Raw genomic sequence first — 21,768 nt, forward strand, 5'->3', positions numbered from 1 at the left:
ACATTACCAAAGATCTCACTTATGATCTGTAATCTGACTGATTGACAAGTAACATGAATATGATTTATAATTTAAATCACTAGTCATGAAGACACTACTTAATCAATTTTTCCTACCAAAAAAATTCTTACTCCTTGTTAAAGCCTGAATATATATCCATCTCGTTTCCAAAGGGTGTGTAGATTTCTTTTTTGGAAGTACAAACTATTCTTTAGCATTCATGATTTACTTTGACATTTTCTCTGATTAATTCTACAGCTGCATCAGTAAGCTGAATATTGATTCTGTTTCTTTATCAAGCCTAACAGAGGCAGATACTTGTAAAATCATTGTAAGGTAAACTACCTCCATTTTAACAGACATTATGAATGTTTTGTCAGCTACATCAGAACCATGATCATTCACTCATTCACTCAGGAAGTGTTTACTGAGCTAACAGAACCTGAACATCACTCTACTAGGTGTTGGAGGGAATATTAGACATCAAACCAAGAACAACAGAACTGCACTGACCCAAAAAAAGCAACACAGTATACAATGCAAAGCGCAGTGGACCAATAATCATAAAAATCTGGGTGCTAGTGAATCACTTAAAAGTCACATGACCTTAGATAAGTCATTTGACTTACCAGCACTGCATTTAAAAAATGCTCTGCCCTTGCTCTGCTACCTCACAGGATTGTCTTTAGTAAGATAAGGGAGAATAAGATTAAATAAAATAAAGATACAGCACTTTAAAGAAAAAAGAGCCTAGGATTCAATTTCTTTTAATGACAGCTAACTACAAAGTCCTATATATACAACAGACTTTTCAGCTTTTGACAAGGAATAGAATCACAACTATGATTTCAAAAGAAAAAATACTGAGTAGCCCATAAGCATGTAAAAAGGGACCCAGTCTCATTAGAAATCAGGGAAATGCATATAAAAACCAGGAAATATCATCTGGTTGGCAAAAATAAAAAAATTAAAATCTGGCAATATCATGTGTTAGTGAGGATATAGAGAAACAAATTAAAACATGCTGATAGAAGAGTAAATGAGTACAGAGCTAATTGGTGATACCTAGTAACACTGAAGATGCATATATTCTATGACTATCCCAGCAGTTCTACTCCTAGGTATACACATTAGAGAAATTCTCAGACATATGCACAAGGACATATTTAAAGAATGTTCACTGGAGCATATTTGTAATAAGAAAAAAAATTTCAATGATCACTGGATGCATACATAAGCAGTAATCATTAAAAAAAAAGACTGGGAATAATAATCAACAAATTCAGGATAGTGATGGCTTCTAAGAAGGGTAATAAAGAAGTTGGATTAAGGACGGCTACACAATGAAATGGGATTAGGGAAGGGTACACAGGACACTTCAACTGTATTTATAATATTTTATTTCTTAAAAAATGATCTGAAATAAACTTGGCAAAATGGTATGGTTATGCACATACTTAGGGGGGGAAAAAAAGGAGACCACTAGAAGCTAGCAGGGAATCATGCAGAACAAGTCATGCCCAACTGGTTGTAGTCCCTTGATATGGTTACTGCTGATTAAGGTTAAGCGTTTACAATACCTACAGATTACCTTTATCTCAACAAGATCTTTCACAAAGTCACTCAAGTGGGCAGACGGAGAAATGTGGGTGAATGGTAGTATAGAGAGATAGATTCATAATAGGTTAAACCAAAAGAGTATGAGCAGTATAAAGTCCCTTGTTTAAATTCAAAATAGCAAATAAAGTCCCTGCCAGAGGAAATATGACTTAAAAATAATTCATTCAGGAAACAGCTGATGGTTTTAGTTAATGTCATTTTCAACAGGATGGCCAACTTTAATTTTTTAAAAATCTAAGGCATATTAAGGGTGCACTATTAGAAGCATAACATCTAATTCGACTACAGTCCCGTAGCGCTGAGTTAGCTACCACACTTGAAAAGAGGCATTACAATCTCAATATTGCATGAGCAGGATAGTACAGGGTCTGGAAACCTTGCCATAGAAAAAAACCAATAAGGGAATGAGAGAAGAGTTAGGGAGGGACCCAAGAGTCACCTTCGGTTACTCAAATGATGCCTTGGAATGGAGTAAGCACGTATAGTGCTACCATGAAGAGCAGACCACCTTCCTTTCCCCTTTTGTTCCAGCTAGAAAAACCCTACTCAGCCTTAAACTCCAGCTCAAAGGCCACCTTCTCTAGGAGTCATCCAAATGCTCCAGTAAGACCTCTGAGCTTCCTCAGCAATGTATCACATCAACACACAACACGTGCATTAATAAATCTCCATCTCCTCTACTAAGTCATATGCTAGGTCCTCAAGGGTAGGTGCCCTGAGATCTGACCCTTGCTGCTAACACCTCAGCACCCCACAGTGCCCAGCTCACAGCAGGTACTTAACCCACATTGCTAAATCAATGAGAGACAAGGGAAGAGGGCAGATAAACCAATGAACTATCCAAGAATCATAATCACTATTAGCAAATGTATACAATGTATGCATATTCTCAGAATTTCTTGGATCATTAGATTACTGCAACCAGGCAGAATTCATCTGTTCTATGTGTTCTATCTACATATTTAATCATTTTATGCCACCCTGGGCTACATAGCTTAGTAAATTTTCTAATGATGGCACCAAGTGATATTCAGAGGGTAAGAAGAGTAAAACTCAGATTCAGACAAAGTGTATCCATACAACCTCATAATTTACAGATGAATAAACTAAGACTCAAGGATGAGCCTGAAGCCCTAGAGCTGGGTCTGGAATCTAACTCTCACTTTTACAGCAGCAGTATACACAACCCCCCAGTCAGCTTTCCCTAGTCACAACTTCAGAAACTATCATCTAAAGGCATAATTTGCATCATCTCTCCCTGCTGCCATCATCGTTCAACCAACACCAAAATCCCTCCTGCCACTTTTCTGCCCATGCCGTTAGCCAGGAAAGCTCTTTTCTGTAGTTGCTTCTTGCCTGTTTGGAAGCTCACTGACCAGAAGCGCTTACTGTCATCTGTCTATATGGAGATTTTGGTAAAACTCCTTCCGCCAGATCATCTGGGGAACCCACAATGAGCCCAGGGGTTACCCACCTTGAACACCAGTCCACTTTGAATCTTTAAACATTAAATAACAAATTAATATGGCAAAGCTATTTTAAATTATTTAAACTATTTCCAAAGGCTCAGACACAAGAAATTCACTTTATTATTTAAATATCTAACACAAAGGTTAGATATTTTATAAGTGCATGTCACAGAGCCTGGGGGAGGTGGAGTATGCATTCAGCAACCAGCAGACCCACACAATGGCTTTGCAAGTTACATGGCACACCTGTTACATGTAATCATGATGACAGAGACGTCTCCAGCCAGTGGACTACTGCCTCTAGCAATGCACAATTCCATTAACACTAAAGTGGGGAAGAAAATCTTTAACTACTTTTTCTATAAGTTGCCTCTAAGGTCATTGCCAAGACTCAAAACTGCATTCCTCTTTCAAACAGCAGGAGTGATTGTGGTGGGGAGGCAGGGCAGTGTATACTAGCAAGAAGACAGACAGGAAAGAAAAAAGTGGAGATATTTTGAGAAAATGGGAAGGGGCGGAATATTCAGAGCATGCTGAATGGCCTGGGAATAAATGAGTGAGAACCAGATCATACGTGAGAAACGAGTCATGTTATTTATTTACAAAATCTAGGTCTTTCACAGTTGCTTATTAATTCCTTAAGGGTTCCAACATGGTTTTGATCTCTAGAGCCTAGGACATCAGCTATTACCATTATTCCTTTTAAAGCTTACAACTTATCCACGTAAGTCTGTTACATAATAGCTGCCACATTTATTTCAAGGAAGACAGAACTCACATGAAACTTTACCCTGAGTATCTTGTTAAAAAGAGTATTTTTCAACATTATGGGTAATACTTTAAAGTCTGAAAATGTAGCACGATTTTACAACACAATTTCCAGCACTAGAGTGCCGACTTACCTATCTCTCTCGGCTTGAATGAAGTATCTAGTGTTATGGCATCTGTACATGCCTGTTGATGAGTCCATCAAAAACAATGAAAAGAGATGGCTTCATGTCTGTTTTCTTCTAAGATGCATTTTATTTTCCTCAATCCAAAGGTTTTACTATTTCTAGAAGCTTTACAAACCACTAGAGTTAGCAAAATACCTCTGTTCCCAATAAAGACAAGGATGGTAAATGAATTATTCTTAGAGTCAGAAATATTTCCTCCGCCCAGAAAACAGAAGGCACCCTGACCACCTGGCCATGTGGAATATGATCAAAAGGAATTCTTTGGTAGCCTGGGTAGCCTCTTGCCCCGCTACGAATCCCCTCTACAAGCTCTATCTCCACCGCAGCTCTCTCAGGAAGGCTATAAAATTGACTTCAAAGTGATTTCAAACTAATAACTGCTCACTCCAAGAACATTTTAGGGTACTCAATTTCCTAGCAATAGCATCTAATAGACCAGATAAGCCAAAACACACACCTCGCTGGGTGGGAAGAAACTCTACCTAGGGTTAAGATAATTAAGTAAGTGTCTTATACAGAAACAAATTAAATAAATAGTAGAATAAAATAATTGTTTTGAACCATCTCTTTCCTTTTTAAAGTTTTCTTTGAAGCTTGGTAGGCTTTTGGCATCAAAAAAACTTAAGAATTGACTGCCTTTAAAAAAATTACCTTAAAACAGTGTAAAGACAACTTTTTTTTTTGCATCATGCAAAGACATCATTACATGTTATAATACCTTTACTTTTTTTTTATAAAGGAAAGCAAAGTGAATTTTCATAAGCATGTTTCCTCTGTGGGTGAATCTCTAGTTGGTTACAACCAACTCGAGAGAGCCATCAAGGCAAACTACCCATTAGCTGTCAATTTAGAATGATTCTAGAAAGCTAGCCCCAGAGCTCCACCAGTATCTTTTCAACAACCTCTTAATCTTGTTTATAACACCTGTGTTAAAGCAGCCTGACATCAATCCTACTCACTTGTCTCAGACTGAAATTACTTAGAAACTTGAGAATTCAGGTAAACATATTAAATATCAGAGAGTCACTGGCTGAAAACCCTGTACACAAGGGAATTCGGTCACCTCTTTTAAACAAAGCTGCATAAATAAGCCAGGATGGGCCTCAATAGGCAAAGTCAGATATAAATCTTACAAAGAGCTTCTCAGGAGGCACTGAGGTCAGAGAATCGCAGGATTTAAAGAAACCATGAAGAATTCTTCCTACGGCTTCCTCACCAAGCGATTATCCAAGCTTTACAACAATGACCACTAACTGTGTGCTTATTATATACCTGGAAATTAACATTTCATTATCTTTTCAATCCTCACACAACTCTGCCAGGTAGGTAATACCATTCCCTGTTTCTTCAAGTGAGGAAACCAAGGCTCAGGTAGTGGCTTGCTTAGCGAACTGCCTAAGGTCAAAGAGCTAGAAAATAGTGGAGACAGGACTCAAATAGTCCATCTAAGCCCAAAGCTCTTGCTCTTACCAGGGCACCATACTACCTACGACCATGTGATTGGGAAATCACCCCACCTTAACTGGTTTCTGTGCTTACTACTAATCTGTTTCCCAAGGCTACTTAAACCTAAGTGTACTTTTAGCAGCTCTACCACTTTCTGTTTTAGAAACCCATATGTGTCCCAGGCCTGTACAAAACATAATGTACATAAGAAATGATGGTAAAGTAGTCCCATTTATAGGGGAGCATGGTGCAGGGAGGAGAAACTGGATTTTAGTGGTCAGACACTTAACTTTGTTGTTACCAGTGTGTGACCTTGGTCAAATCACCACACACTGAGATCATCCTCGGAAAAAGCTCTCACAGCGAGGAAGTGCCTAACCCAGAAAAAGTACTTAATAAATGTTTAAGAAAAAAAATCAAATGGAAATGCGTGTGCCAGATATAACCAACATGAAATAAAAACTAACCTTGTTAGTTTTATCTTTTGCCTATAATGTTGGGTAAAGAGAAAACAGCAATTATGTCTCACAATAGAGTTGGTATAAATCTGGCTAATAAATGATTAATCTCTTGTTTTGGAGTCAGAGACAGCTCTGGTCTTTAAAACAACTCCAGTCAACTCTCGGGTTATTAAAGTACTGGAATCGGACTTTTATCAAGATCATCAACTGCTATTTAAGACAAGTTTCACCCAACCCACTGTCTCCTATGACTAGGGCCACTATCATTCACAAACACAGCTTAATCTCCTCTCCATCAAGGTGTAAGAGACAAGAAAGAGAAGACAACTGTGGAGGTGCTAAGAGTTAACACAAAAAGATACCTGGAAGAAACCCAAATTCAGCCACCTAATCATTGATTCACTGCTTCATTCATTCATCCCTTGTTCCTTCCTTTCTTCAGTCAAGAGACATTCATTGAGTATTTACAGCAGGTACTGAGCTGGTCACTGCCCTAGAGGAACTCAAAGTCCAATGGGAAGAAAGATATGTAATCAAATAATTCCAATACAAAATTGTTGGGAAAGGCAGTCTCATGCATGCAGTATTTCAAACCCCACTCAGTCACATAAAAATGGGCCTTGGGCCTCAATACTTCTGTACAAGAGATAAGGAGCCCATACAGCCTATGCCTGGCTTATCACTTTGTATAGGAATATCTTTCCCTGTTTCAGGCTCAGCAAGTGTTCCTTTGTTCTGCTTAAGCATGTACGTCAATGGCCCTTAGTCATGCCACTAGCTTTCAGGTCTGGGTCCTCCTGCTGCTGCGAGAAAGAGGGGTGCACATAGGCTAACTGTCCAGCATTGGAAGGGGGAGGGCCCTGCTAGCCACAAGGGACTGAGTACACTACTGGAGCTGATCTTGCTCTGTCTCTTCTCTATGTGAGTAAAGCATTGTTCCATCCCGTGCTTGACTGTGTTGTGTTTTCCTTGGCAACTTCAATACCAAGATGCAATGGACAGTGTTTGAAGTGCTCCCCTGGGATTGGTAACTGATGCACGGTGTTCTGCTTCCCTGGATTTGATAACCAGGGCACGGTGTTCTACTGGACAAGAATGATATATATGGTAGACAGGAGGCAAGTACAAGGTAGGGTGATGGTAGCATTCTGCTGCATTCTACTCTCTAGCGTGTTTCTTTTTTTAAGCTACCTTCATCCACTGGAGCCCTCTATTAGGAAAAAGATTCTACCACCTACTTCTTGAGTGTCTTTGGGCAAGTCACTAAACCTCTGTGAACTAACTTTCCTCACCTACACAATGGGAATAAGAATACTGACTTCCCAGGGTTGCCTTTTGGGTGAGACAGAATAACATATCAAATCAAATAGCACAATGTCTGGCTCTCAGTAGGCTTCAATACCTGGTAGTTCCCAGCCTTCTATTTTGTTCTTTTGGCTTGGTGACATAGGGAGGAGAAAACACATATTCTTTTATCTCATTAAAAGTATGACAATTCCTACAAGCTCCTCTTTGAGGTGTTTTTCATTCACTGCAAATCAGGAACATACTAAGCCTATAAGTAACCCCTTCTCCCACAAACGCAAAGATAATCTGTCAATTGAAGGCATATCTGCCATTAATGCAGAGGCAATACTTCAAGCCCAGCTGCATACTTACCTCCTGATATTATCCTGTTAGGCTTGGTGTCATGCTCCTGAAAAAAAGCTATACTCACTGAACTCAGCAATCAAAGCGCCTCTGCCTCACACAAGATGAACCATGGCTAAAAATTGCTTTCTTTAATTAAAATAAGACTTCCTCAACCTCAGCACAACTAGAATGTGGAGCCCAATATCAGACTGTCAACCAGTCTCCATCTTGCTCTAATGGTGGTTTGAAGCACACAGAAAAGTAGAGGGAAAATTACTAATTTAAACAAAATGTTTAATCCTCTAATTATGGGACAGGCTCCAGGAATATGGAAAGTGATTTGCAATCTTCATTATGGAATCCCCACCAACCACTAGCCCAAGTCATGTCAGCCAGAAGGCAAATGCCATCTCTTTTTCCGCCACTGGGCCTTCTGTGTCCTTATAAGTTCTGTGGGGATGGAAGAAGAAATCTTTGGAAAAAGAAAAAAATGAGGTACAAGAATCAGAATTTCTGTCTCTCCAAGTTCACTATGCTGAATGAGGTGTAAGGATCCCCCAGTGAGAAGCCAGGGAGATAATATTCAGTGACTACATTGGCAGGCTAAGCAGACTGAGGGCCTTTGAAACTCTCAAGTCTTGTAAAAACTGCCCAACTCAAGTGGTGCTTAAGTAATTCTTTTTATTTGCTGAGAAGTCCTGTCATCCTCCTCTCATCAGTGGTAAGAGATGCACAGAAAATTAGGTGGTGCCCAGCAACGGCACCTCTGGTCAGAAGGAAATCTGTTCCTCTGCAGATATGCTTGTACCATTGCTAATTTGTGTTAATCTCTGCCCTTTCAGATCTCTATGTGCTAACTCAGGAAAAAAAAGTCCCTACCAACTAACTCTGACAAGTCTGATGGCAGAACTCCCACTGGAGAATCAGCAGACAGCAAAGGCAGGCAATTATTCCCCTTCATTAGAGAGAGTTCTTTTTAATTTTTTTTTTTAATTTTGAAAACAACAAGTAGCCATTCACAGGCACTGCTCACTGCAGTCACTTATACAACTGGCAGAAACTGAAATTCCCCCCAAGCCAACTAAAAAAGATGTCCTGGAAGTAACCAGAAATGACTATGCCCCTTTAATTACCTACCCACTGTAATGTAAAACCAGACATAGAGAGGATGGCCACAGCAGATCTGGGCAAAACAGTGGTGATATTTAATCATCAGTCCAGACCATCTGCAACTGTTTTGCAGAAGCACATGAAGTTTATGGATTCCAAAGCTTCCTACAAGTTACCAGGTGCTGAGGGTCAGCTGCACTGTCCTCAGGTCCACCAGAGGCTGCTTTCTTCATTCTCTCCAGGACAGGGTGCTCAACAAAAGGCCCCAAGCCCACATTTTCTGTGCCAAGCCTGGCACTAGGAGAGTGTTGCTTCTTGATTAAGCCAGAACCCAGATTAAATGTTTAGAACTGGGAAATTCTGAAAACAACCTAGGCGGGAAAGCAATTATTCTAGGGAGAGCACAGCTTCAGCTGCGGCCCTCCACAGCACAAAGGTGAGTTCTATCCCCTTTGAACGACTAAGCTGGCCAGATTTGCTCCCCTACAATCTATTCTCCATTTGGCAGAGGCAGTGATCTTTTAAAACTTAACCAAACTGTGTCAGTCCACAGCTTAAAACCCCTAATGGTTTCCCAATGTACCAACAATAACATCTAAACATTTTAGTGCTTCCCATCCTCCCCACAGCAGACCTCTCCGTCCTTATCTCTGTCCCTGCCTCACTCGTCATGCTCTATGCCATACTGCCTCAAACATGACAAGCTTGGTCCCACCTTAGGACTTTTGTAGTGGTTTTCCCCTTGGCTTACATTGCTGTTCCCAAGCTCTTCATGTGGCTGGATCCTTCTCATTATTCATTCTCAGCTCAAATGTTACCTCCTCAGAGAGGCCTTCTGGAACCTTCTGATGATCCCCAATCATTCAATTACATCAGCCCATTTTTCCCTTCATATTTCTGTTTAAAATATCTTGTTTTTGTTTCTCTAGTACTATTTGTTTGCCAGTTTAGGTGTTCTTATTTATTTGTATTTGTTTTTCTTATATATTTTCTGTCTTGCCTCCCTGGGTATAAGTTCTATAAAGACAAGGGACAGCAACTGTCTTGTGTATCACTCTATTCCTGATGCCTAGTATAACATCCTGCATTTAGTAGGCATTTAATAAATTTGTTGAATAATTTAAAAATGAAAGGCTCGATATGGATTACTAATCTGAATGAAGTTTACTAGCCCTTGAAAATCTGGACTGGCTCACAGCCTGACGGTGAGCATGTGTCACAATGCCCTAGAAACATACAAAACACCAGCAGAGAACTGATGTACTATTAATGGTTAAGTCTATTAAAGATTCCAAAAGTAATTTTAAACTTAGTTACTCTTAACTGGGGGGGGGTCAAATAAAAATGTAATTAATCCTCAATTTTATGTACTAACAGAATAAGCACATGAATAATGCCAAAGTGTTCAATAACTGATCATACCTGCCTTTGGAATATAGTCAGACACAGTCAGAGAGAAGCATCATAATACTCTGTGCTTGACTTCAAATCCTTCTCAGTTCAGTCACTGACTTTGGACACTGCTGGGTAGTTGAAGGGAAGTCTAAGGAGCCAAAGTAGACAATCTGCTTACAGGAAACTGATAATCTAAAATGAGTTAAGAGATGAAAATGCACTGTGGTAGTCTCACTGAACTCAGGATGAAGGTAATCTAGTTTGTTCACCAACCCACAGTGGAGCTGGGGTTCCAAAGTTTAGGCCAACACACTTTCAGATCACTCACTCCTGGAACTCTGTGGAAAAGAAAATGTTCTTGAACTATTCAGCTGAAATACTAGAATCAGATGGCTGGCCCTGGAGAAGCTAAGAGTATTCCTGCTATACTTTCTCCTAATTCCATTTTCCCTACAGCTATACAAGACTCAGACCAAAACCAATCACTTCCTTCAGGAACATTAAAGGAAAAAAAGAAAAAGAAAGGAGTAATTTGTAAATGAGATTCCTGGCACTAGAAAAGAGGAAAACTGAGATATCTTAGTAATATTAAAGCGACCTGGGGAAAAGAATTACTGCGTTGATGACATAATCCTTGATATCAATGTCTGCTAACTGTGGTAGAATACGGTTATACTTTAATCTATTGAGAACAGTTCTATACTGCGGAATGTGTGCGTGACAAACTGTTCTCATTTCCTTTTATAGCATTCTAAACCTTAATCTCCAAGACACCAGTGACCTTGGGAATACTAAGGCAGCTTTGCAGAATTCGAGAAAAATATTTTTTCCTTTTGCTATACCATATGTGTTTTTATAATTATATCAATAGTAAAAATTGACAGCTAGCATGTACTGGGCACTTACCATGTGTCAGGCACTATACTACTTAGCACTACCCACACTGTCTCATTTAATCCTGTATCTTTAAAAAAAAGATGGTAAAGTGGAGATTTTTTAAAAGATGGTGGGGCAGAGACAGACACTATTATATAATCTGCATTTTAAAGATGAAGACCTGAGGCTTAAAGAGGTTAATTAAGTGACCCAAGGTCACACAGCTACCAAGTAGCAGAGGTGGGATTCAAACACAGGCAGCAGTCTGCCTGACCCAGAGTTATTGTTCGTCCACTACACTAAACATTAAAAGACGGCTAAAATGGGCACACTCAGAAGGGCATGTATTTTGAATTATTTTCTCCAACAGTGCTAACAAGCTATCTTGAACCATCCACATTCTCCAATGTAGTCATTTATACATGTGAAAACTTCTCCATTGGGGTCTTATAAATGCAACCCCCCAATTTAAACAGTGACACCTAGTGAGAGACTGAAGAAAGGTATGGCTGTCTTCCTCAAATTCACCTCCAAAATTAGGCATCTCAATAAGACCTATCTCCAAGGAAGCTGAAATAGGTAGGACTGGAGTCTAGACCAGAGAAGGGTGCTCTGTTGGCACACAGAGGAAATAAACCCACATTCATCGCGCCGATATGAGACCCACAAAGGCAAAAATGAAGACCAACTAGAAAGCTAATTATTTGACAAAGTCCCAAGAGTCTAAACGAAGATGGTGGCAACTGAAATAGAAAAGAAGGGATGGAGAAAAGGCTCCTGAAGAATCAACAACTCCCCTGCAAAGCCTTCCCAAGTTCCCAACGGCAGGGCTGCTCCTGCCTCTATGCCACCACATCTTGCTCATGCAATGGCACTGTGTACTGGATTATCAATTCTCAAATCTGTGGGATGCTCCCCCTTAGACTGTAAGCTCCATGAGAGCAAGAACTGTGACTTATGCATTTTCAGATCCTAACACCCTCCTGACTCCTGAGAAAAGAGCTAGCCCTTTGCTCAAGAGTTTGTATTTTCCATGAGGAAAAGAACTTTGCCTTTCAACTTTAAGCCCCTTCATCTTTGAGAACTAGCTCCAGGGCTTTTTTCAAGTCTGCTGGACAGCTACACCCTTGACTAAAAAGCAGAATTGGGGGTAGGTGATAAGGGGGCGGGTGGAGAGATGCAGAGAATTATACCAGAGCATACGGTCAGAATGTTCAGTAGTCACATGAAACCTAAATCAGGACTAGTGAGCTAAGAGTTTACATAAAGATGCTGAAAGACAAAAGAATGGATGATTCCTCTAAGATGAGGAACCAGGTTATAGAATAAAATTCTAGTGAAGAGGCTCTAAACAAACACATGAAAGGATGCTCAACATCACTAATCATTAGAGAAATGCAAATCAAAACTACAATGAGGTATCACCTCACACTAGTCAGAATGGCCATTATCAAAAAATCTACAAACAACAAATGCTGGAGAGGGTGTGGAGAGAAGGGAACCCTCTTGCACTGTTGGTGGGAATGTAAGTTGATACAGCCACTATGGAGAACAGTATGGAGGTTCCTTAAAAAACTAAAAATAGGGCTTCCCTAGTGGTGCAGTGGTTGAGAGTCCACCTGCTGATGCAGGGGACACGGGTTCGCGCCCCGGTCTGGGAAGATCCCCCATGCTGCGGAGCGGCTGGGCCCGTGAGCCATGGCCACTGAGCCTGCGTGTCCAGAGCCTGTGCTCCGCAACGGGAGAGGCCACAACAGTTAGAGGCCTGCGTACCGCAAAAAAAAAAAAAAAAAAAAACACTAAAAATAGAACTATAATACGACCCAGCAATCCCACTACTGGGCATATACCCTGAGAAAACCATAATTTAAAAAGAGTCATGTACCACAATGTTCATTGCAGCTCTATTTACAATAGTCAGGACATGGAAGCAACCTAAGTGTCCACTGACAGATGAATGGGTAAAGAAGATGTGGCACATATATACAATGGAATATTACTCAGGCATAAAGAGAAATGTAATTGAGTTATTTGTAGTGAGGTGGATAGACCTAGAGACTCTGTCATGCAGAGTGAAGTAAGTCAGAAAGAGAAAAACAAATACTGTATGCTAACACATATATATGGAATCTAAAAAAAAAAAAAGGTTCTGAAGAACCTAGGGGCAGCACAAGAATAAAGACGCAGACGAAGAGAATGGATTTGAGGACACAGGGAAGGGGAAGGGTAAGCTGGGACGAAGTGAGAGAGTGGCACGGACATATATACACTACCAAATGTAACATAGATAGCTAGTGGGAAGCCGCCGCATAGCACAGGGAGATCAGCTCGGTGCTTTGTGACCACCTAGAGGGGTGGGACAGGAAGGGTGGGAGGGAGACGCAAGAAGGAGATATGGGGATATATGTATATGTATAGCTGATTCACTTTGTTATAAAGCAGAAACTAACACACCATTGTAAAGCAATTATACTCCAAGAAAGATGTTAAAAAAAAAATGAGGCTCTAGAGGTTATCATACTAAGTGAAGTAAATCAAAGACAATACTATATCACTTATATGTAGAATATAAAATATGATACAAATGAACTTATTTACAAAACAGAAACAGACTCACAGACATAGAAAACAAATTTATGGTTACCAAAGGGGAAAGGGTGTGGGGAAGGGATAAATAAGAAGTTTGGGATTAGCAGATACAAACTATTATATATAAAATAGATACACAACAAGGTCCTCTGTACAGCACAGGGAAGGACAATTCAGTAACTGAGGTAACGGATTTGAATCCAACTTTCTTGAAGTCTAACATGAAAGCAAAGAGATACAAGCCAGCAAGCAGACAAGATATTAGAACAAAAGCTTTCCAAAAGAGCATATTTGAAGGCACATACTGGTTCATTCACTCAATCATTAAACAATGATTTATTAGGCATCAACTAGCAGAGAGACACTCTCTAGGTGCTGGTCCCTGCCTCTCAGTTCACTGCCTAGGGTGCAAGGGGGCACATAAATACAATGTATTTTGCGAGTAAGAAAAGAACTCATCACGGGAAAAAGAGAAGATAAGGTTGCAAAGGGAGGAAGTGAACTTAAGAAAAAATGTCACTCAGAAGATGAAACAGAAAACACCCTGAAGTGGGAATATCAATAAGAATAGCAATTTATTTGTTACTTATAGTCCCACTAACAATAAGTAACTTCAGAAAGCACTAGTCTAAACCGTCATGCCAAAAGAGCCTATTTCATGATGCTGTAAAGTGACATCATGATTATGACAATATTCGCAGAGTTAGAGGTAAAATGGGGCTACCAAAGAATGAAAGATATATTTGAGCACAAGTGTCCAGGCTTCCAATAATGTTTCTTATACACACACCATCGACAAAAAAACAGAACAGAAAAGCTCAGTTATAAGCTACAACACAACCCTAAGAAAAAAAAGCAGATAATAAGAAGTACAAACAATAAACACATGCAAGGGAAAAATGCTTATTAAAGCAAATGAACTAACACTTTATATACCTACTATATTAATGAGAAAAAATTAAATTATGACAACTTGTAGTATCGAGATGGCAGTAAAATTGGAACACACACTATTGTTAGCACTGTAAACTGATAAAGGATTACTTCCACATGAGCACTGTGTATTGCCTGACATACCTGCAGCGGAGGCAACCCCATCATCTCCTGCCACTCCGCTCCATTCACTCAATGCTCTGAACATTTCACTCCCATGCTTTTGCTGTCACTAATCCTAGTCAAGAATGACTCTCCTCAGCCTCCTTCAGTACCCACAGAATTTCTATTCATTCATCAGGGCTGAGATTCCAATGTCATCTCCTTTTCCTCAATGACCAAACCAAATCCATTCCCAGCAATACATCCCCTCTCCAGGCACATCCAATCGTTCCTTCCATTGTACTCCCATAATACTTTATTCATACAGTTAGCTGTTGAAAGGTCTGTCTCGCTCCTTAACTATGAATTCTTTAAGGTCCAAGACCATATCTTAATCATTTTAGCCCATGCAATACTTCGCACAGGAGATGATGGCACGTGATGATTACTAACGACAGATGTGAGGGGAAAAATGCCACATGAATAAAGAAGTTCACTGCAATATTATCTCCAAGAACAAAATCTGGAAACCACCTAAGTACTCGATTATAGAGGAGCAATTTAGGGAAAAATGGTTGGTCTGTCACTTGAGCAAAAAGTATGTAAACATTAAAAACAACATGAAGACTATGTAGAAACACAAAATATTTCTGGCAATGTTAAATTAAAGCACAGAACACAAAACAGTGTGTATACAATGGTTATAGCCATGCAAAATACATAAGGACTGTGGGAATATAAAAATATTTTATTGGATTAGGGTAGTAGTTTCCCTTTTCTTGAATACTTTAATACTATTCCTGTCAGATTATTGTCATTAAAATTTTTTACTTCAAAAGAAAGAAATAAGAAGGGAAAAGGAGAAAGATTATAGATTCCAATAAGCCCCTGCAATCCAAGGAAATGCTATATTACTGACTGATAGGTGACAAGAGGAGTGGGTGTCTGCAATATTGCCAAAACCAAGGGTCCCTGACCCCAATCTGCCTCAAAGAGAATACTTCTCATGTCACAAAATAAGTCATTCCCAATGAGCCAAACTGCACTAAATGTGAATTCTTTATTGCAAAACTTCAAAGGTAAGAACTTTTTCCAGACATCTGTGGAATCAGTATTAATGAGAATGCCCTGGAGTTCATATACGTGCCTACGCAGCAGAAACTTCTCAGCCAAGGAACTGCTGGGCACACTTCTTGATGAGATGTCTAAGCCCGAAGGCATCAAAAAAGTACATTTCCATATTGGGAACACAACTGGTTTCCTCTTTAAGACTTTTTCCACCACCACCTGTCCACATTGTAATTCTCCTGTCTTTTCAAATGAATAGTTAACATATGTCAAGGATATAAGGCATATACTGAGGCACTTGCTGCCTAACTCTATTACTAGAAGAACCAATCTCAGCAGAAAATTGGAATCTTCCCACCAAGTTGCTCCAAAAGTGAAATTTAGAAGGCATCCAAAAAAACGTCAAATACTTTTAATAAACATTTTTGGCATTACATATTTTCTTTATTTACCTTAGTCTCTGAATTTTAGGAAAAGAAAGAACCAGAAGTCATATAGCTCAATCTCCTCATTTTACAGTGATTAAAAAAATGATGTACAGAGAAGGGAAGTGACTTATCCTGAATCACCCAGATAAATAATGATAAAGGTAGGATTAAAACTCAAATCTCCCAGATTTTCAGCCCCAATTCATTCTTCTGCATCAAGCTTTTCTTACCCCTTGAAATCTCTGGAGCTCTTCGCCTAAATAATCAGTATCACAGAATTTTAAAGCTAGAAGGGACCTCAGAGAAACTTACCTAATCCCCTCATTAGGCATATAAGGAAACTGAGGCCCAGAAAGATTAAGTGATTTGCTCTCAATATCTGAGATGGCAGGGGCAAAGTATAACTTAAGCTCAAAATACTGCGAACTAATGGCCATGAGAAGGGAGGTGAATGTCTCAGAGAAGATTTTAAGAGGAATGTAGATCATTCTAGACCAGGGGTGGGTCTCAAAGTGTGGTCCCTGGACCAGCAGCTTAAGCATCACCTGGAATCTTGTTAGAAATGCAAATTCTAAGGTCCCATGGGAGACTTACTGAATCAAACTCCGGGGGTGGGGATGTTCAAATCAGACCACCTTTGTCCCTGAGAAATGAACTTTAGTGGTCATATCGAGTCTACTTTGTAAATGACAAGTATAATCAAAAGCACTTAAGATTTATGCATTCTTCTATACATATACCATACTTCAACTTTAAAAGTTTTTAAAATTGGAAAACTAGATTTGGGTATTCGGTTGGTTCCAGTTCTGGCTCTGCTCCTTACTGGCTGTTTCATCTTGGGCTGGTAACTGACCTCTCTAGCTTGAGTTTCCTTTTCTATAAAATAGGCATGCCACCTACCTCAAAGGGCATGCTGAGAATTAATGTAAGAACATATCTGAAAGCACTTTAGTTCAGCACAGCACAGTGGTTAGGAACTCCAACTCTGAGGCAGGCACTTTTTTGTACCTCAGTTCCCCCATCTGTACAACAGGGATTTAAAACAGTACCTTCTTCATAGCGTTGTTATAAGGATTTAGAGAAATGATGCAGGCATGCAATGCATCTTTCACGTCTATAAAAAGTTAGTTTTCAAAGAGCTTTTGCGTCCATTAACTCAGGTAATCCTCATGACTTTCTACAAGAGGATGGGAGCATTTATTATGGACTAGATTCTAGACTGTACCATCTTTTAGGAACAGGAAAAGTGGGCACTGATCTTACAGACAGAAAAGTGCGTGAGTAGCGCACGTGGGGAATCAACAGAGCTGGAAATAAGATCAGGATTCTGGTTTCGACTCTTGTCACTACCTTGGCCCACAACCTCAGGGACGTCCCTTACCGAAATGGAGTTCACTTTTCATTTATAAATATGTGGGCTGAATGAGGTTATCTGTAAGATTTCTCAAAATAAAATTCAAATTCCTTATCGTGGCCCACAGGAAGGCCTACATAGTCTGTCATCTGCCTACTTCTCCAACCTTATCGCTTGTCATTCCCCTGCTCATTCACCAAGTTCCAGCTACATCAGTCCTCTTCCTGATCCTCTAACAGGCTGCACCAGCTTCTATTTTAACAACTCACAGCCTGTGTACCTGCTATTCATTCCCTCTGCCTTGATTATTCTGCGCTTTTCACGATTGGCTCCTTCTCAACCATCGGTCCTTTAATGTCCGTTCCTCAAAGTCCTTCCTAGACCATATTATCTAAAATAATAGGTCCTGTCTCCTGCTCCCAGCGGTTAGCTTTAGCAGCTCTGTCCAATAAAAATATATTGAGGGCCACAAACAAGCCACATATGTAACTTTAAATTTTCTAGTAGCCACATTTAAAAAGTTTTTAAGAAGATGATATTAATTTTAATAATTTTCTTTAAGCCAACATATCCTAAGTATTATCATTTCAGCATGGAATCAATATAAAAATTAATATATTTTACAGTCACTTTTTTCATACTAAATCTTGAAAATCCAGTGTGTATTTTACAGGTGTAGCGGATCTCAATTCTAACTAGCCACATTTCAAGTGTTCAAGAGTAACGTGTGACCAGTGGCTACCACACCAAACAGCACAGCTCTGTAGTAAGCACTTACCACGATCTGAATTTCTCATTTGTTTACTTTCTTATCTTGTTACTTCCCCACCAGATTATAAGTTCCACAAAAGCAAGAACCTTGTCTGTTTTGTTCAATGTTGTATGCTCAGTAGATGCAGTACATATTCAATAGATATTTGTTGAGCAAATGAATGAACCTCTTCTAGCTTTAATATTCTATAGGTCAGTGGGCTCATATGTAGGCCAAACAGGCATATAACCACTCATTTAACAACGCTCCTATTTCCTTTCTTCTTTCACATCCTATTACTGTCTTAAAAAGGAAATCACCTGGCTATATACCTCCCATTGCTTACAAGTTCTTTCCCATGATGTCTAGTTTCCAAGGTCAGTTCTATGTATACCGGCTGAGGGAATTGCATGAATATAATTGCTAACGTTTTTCAAATGTTTACTCTTTGACAAGCATTGGGCTAAACACTTTACATTTCACAGCAGCTTCAAAACAGACTTATATGATAGCTACTTTCTTGCCCCCATTTACAAGATGAGAAAACTGAGGCATAGAGAGGGTAAGTATTCTGCTCAAGGTTACAGTAGCCAGTTAGCAGCAAAACAGAGATTCCAAGCCATAGGGCTTCAGACTCATGGCTCTTAATCCATTATTCTCTACTGCAGAGCTGTCCAATGGAAATGCAAGGCCTGCTATACATGTAACTTTAGTAGTGACACAAAAAGGCCAGCAGCTACATTAAAAAGTCAACAGAAATAGGTAAAACTTATTTTGAATATATTTTATTTCACCCATTACCCATATATGATTAATATATGGGTAATGGGTGAAATATATAATTAATCACTATGATCAATAGTCAAAGTAATCGACAGGATCATGTAATCAATATAAAAATTTTACTTTTTTAATACTGATTCTTCAAATTCCAGTGTGACTTGACACGTAGAGTACTTCTCAATTCAGACTAGTCCCATTTCAAGCGTTCGATAGCCATATGTGGCTAGTGGCTACCATACTGAACATTTAGGAAGTCAAAGGTGAGGGAAAAACGTTGAGCTGGGAGCCAAAAGATCTCATCTCTAATCCCAGCTCTTACTTGTTGAGTGACTTTGGACAAGTCCTTTCTACCTTCTGGGCCACTGTTTCCCCACAAGTACTCCGAGCAAGTGGGACAAGAAGAAGATTCCGAGGTACCCATCCCATGCTGGAATGTCAAACATCTGTCAATAACTGCAATTAACATGGGTCCGGCTTTCCACACTTTAAAATCAGCTTTCACATTCATTGGCTGATACAGTCCTGAAACAAACCTAATAGGTAGCTATCACTATCTCCACTTTATACATACAAAAGCTGAGGCTCGAAGAGGGCGACAGGACTTGTCCCAAAGCCACAGAGCCGGTCAGTAGAGAAGCTGGGGCTCAAATGCAAGAAGGGCCAGTGCTCTCCCACCACGACCACCAACTCAATAACTGGAGAAGAGAGTTTAAGGGGGATGGTTGTGAAGATAGTTTGGGGCCTTCAGAATAGCTGAAGTGAGCCAGGCCCCAGGGCAGGGTGAGAAGGAGCCCAGCCTTTAGTTGAGAAAGGGCCCGGGCCTTGGGAAGAAATAAACTGAAAGAGCCCAGGAGAAATTCGAGGGAGTTACGTGAAATCAGAGGCTAGGACCCGGGTGACAGGAAACGTGAGGGGACCCGGGGCTGAGGTGGGAGAAAGTGAGATGAAGGGACTCTGGTCCTGCGACTCCTGCCCGGGTGAGAGGACGGTCCCCCCAGCCCTCCTCGTCCGTCATACCTGGTAGCTCAGAAGTTCGCCAACGTCCATGATTCCAGGTTCAGTCAACACCGTCTACTCTGATTCCCTGCACTCACGACCAAACCGCGGTCCCCACATGGGCGGCTCCAGCCACACGGCTGTAAAGCGCCTTGAGCAGGGGCCGCAGAGCCAATGAGCTAAAAGTGCTCGCGTCGCGCGAGCCGGCCACACTGCGGTAAACGTGTGACTTTACGGCCACACTACCGTAAAGCGCGCTGCATTTGATGACAGCACTACTTCCTCCCGGAGCCTGAAGGAGGCGGGGAAAGGGGGCGGAGACTTGATGAGGTGGGGGCGGAGACTTGATGAGGTCGGTGCGGTGAGAGAAAAGGTGAAAGGAGCTAAGGTTTATCGCGCGCCTCTGGCGTGCAGGGTGTTTCCCTTGCGCTCTCATAATCCATTCAGTGACTAGGCAGTTTTATCCCTCATTTTATCCTCAATTCGCAGATAAGGAAACTGAGGCATTGAACTGCACTGTCCAGTACTATACCCACTAACCACGTGTGGCTACTGAGGGCTTGAGCTATGGCTAGTCTGAATTAAAATGTGCTGTAATTGTAAATAAAATACCCATCGGATTTCTAAGACTTCTATTGATTACATGTTGAAATAATATTTGGGGTATATTGGGTCAAATAAAATATAAAATTAATTTCACCCATTTCTTTTTACTTTTTTAAATGTGGGTAGTAGAAAATGTAAGTTACACGTGTAGCTCCCTTTGTAGCTTCCATTGTATTTCTGTTGGACAGTGCTGGCTCAGAAAATGTATTGTCCAAGTCCATATAACTATTACTGCCTTCAAAACTGTTGGTGATCACACTTCCCTGTCTGGACTTCTGTTTATTCATCTGTGCAAAGGCCAGAAACTGGATGATCTTGTTTCTACCCAAGAGATGTAAAAAGATTTTCTGTAGGAGAAAGTTGCCCATCATCGGAAGAGAACAATTCAGAGTGCATCTGAGCTCCTGGGATTTAAATAAGTCTCTGTCTTCAACGGGGGCTAAGCCTCTGCCTTAGCCCCCTTGGCCATTAGCCCCCTGTTTTACATGTTCATGATATTTGTCTTAGTCTGTTCAGGCTGCTATGAAAAAACTACACTGGCTAGCTTATAAACAACAGAAATTTATTTCTCACAGCTCTAGGGGCTGAGAAGTCCTAGATCAAGGCGCTGGCAGGTTCCTTGTCTGGTGAGGGCCTGCTTTACTGTTCACAGACAATGCCTTCTCACTGTGTCCTCATATGGCAGAAGGGGGTGAGGGAGTTTTCTCCCATCTCTTATATAAAACCATTCATGAGGACTCTACCCTTAGGACCTACTCACCTCCCCAAAGCCTCACTTCCTAATACCATCACCTTGGGAGTTAGGATTTCAGTTTATGAATTTGGGGGGAACACAAACATTCAGACCATCATAATATTTATAATCATCTTCCCCATCCCACCTCCACTGTCTCCATTGATAACAGAAATTACTTTTATTCCTCAAACTGCCAAATCCTCTCCTCTTCTGCCTAGCCACTAACCTCACATCTCGACCAACTCTTTCTCATCCTTCAGGTCTCAAATGTCACTTTCTTAGAGTAATCTTCCTCTACTCACCTTCGGTCCAAGTAAGGAAACTCTGCTCATTATTCTCTTTCCTAGTACCTCCTCTACTGAACATGTATCTCAATCTGTGCTTAACGGTTAATTACTTGTTTATTGACAGCCTCATCTACTGGACATAGGCTCAATGAGAGCAGGAACTGTGTATG

At 40.4% G+C, this 21,768-nt stretch overlaps 1 protein-coding gene across 2 annotated transcripts in view; it reads right to left on the reverse strand.

The window, feature by feature from the left end:
• CTNNBL1 (catenin beta like 1) overlaps positions 1-20,123 on the reverse strand; it is a 167,171-nt gene extending 147,048 nt beyond the window's left edge. For both annotated transcript variants that reach the window (XM_060030810.1, XM_060030811.1), the window contains exon 1: positions 19,991-20,123. In XM_060030810.1, coding sequence (XP_059886793.1) covers positions 19,991-20,020 — 30 coding nt within the window. In that variant the 5' untranslated portion in view covers positions 20,021-20,123. The remainder of the gene's footprint in view (positions 1-19,990) is intronic.
• Between the last annotated feature and the right edge of the window lie 1,645 nt (positions 20,124-21,768).

The sequence above is a fragment of the Delphinus delphis genome, chromosome 15 (assembly GCF_949987515.2).
Source record: "Delphinus delphis chromosome 15, mDelDel1.2, whole genome shotgun sequence".
Taxonomy (NCBI): Eukaryota; Metazoa; Chordata; class Mammalia; order Artiodactyla; family Delphinidae; genus Delphinus; species Delphinus delphis.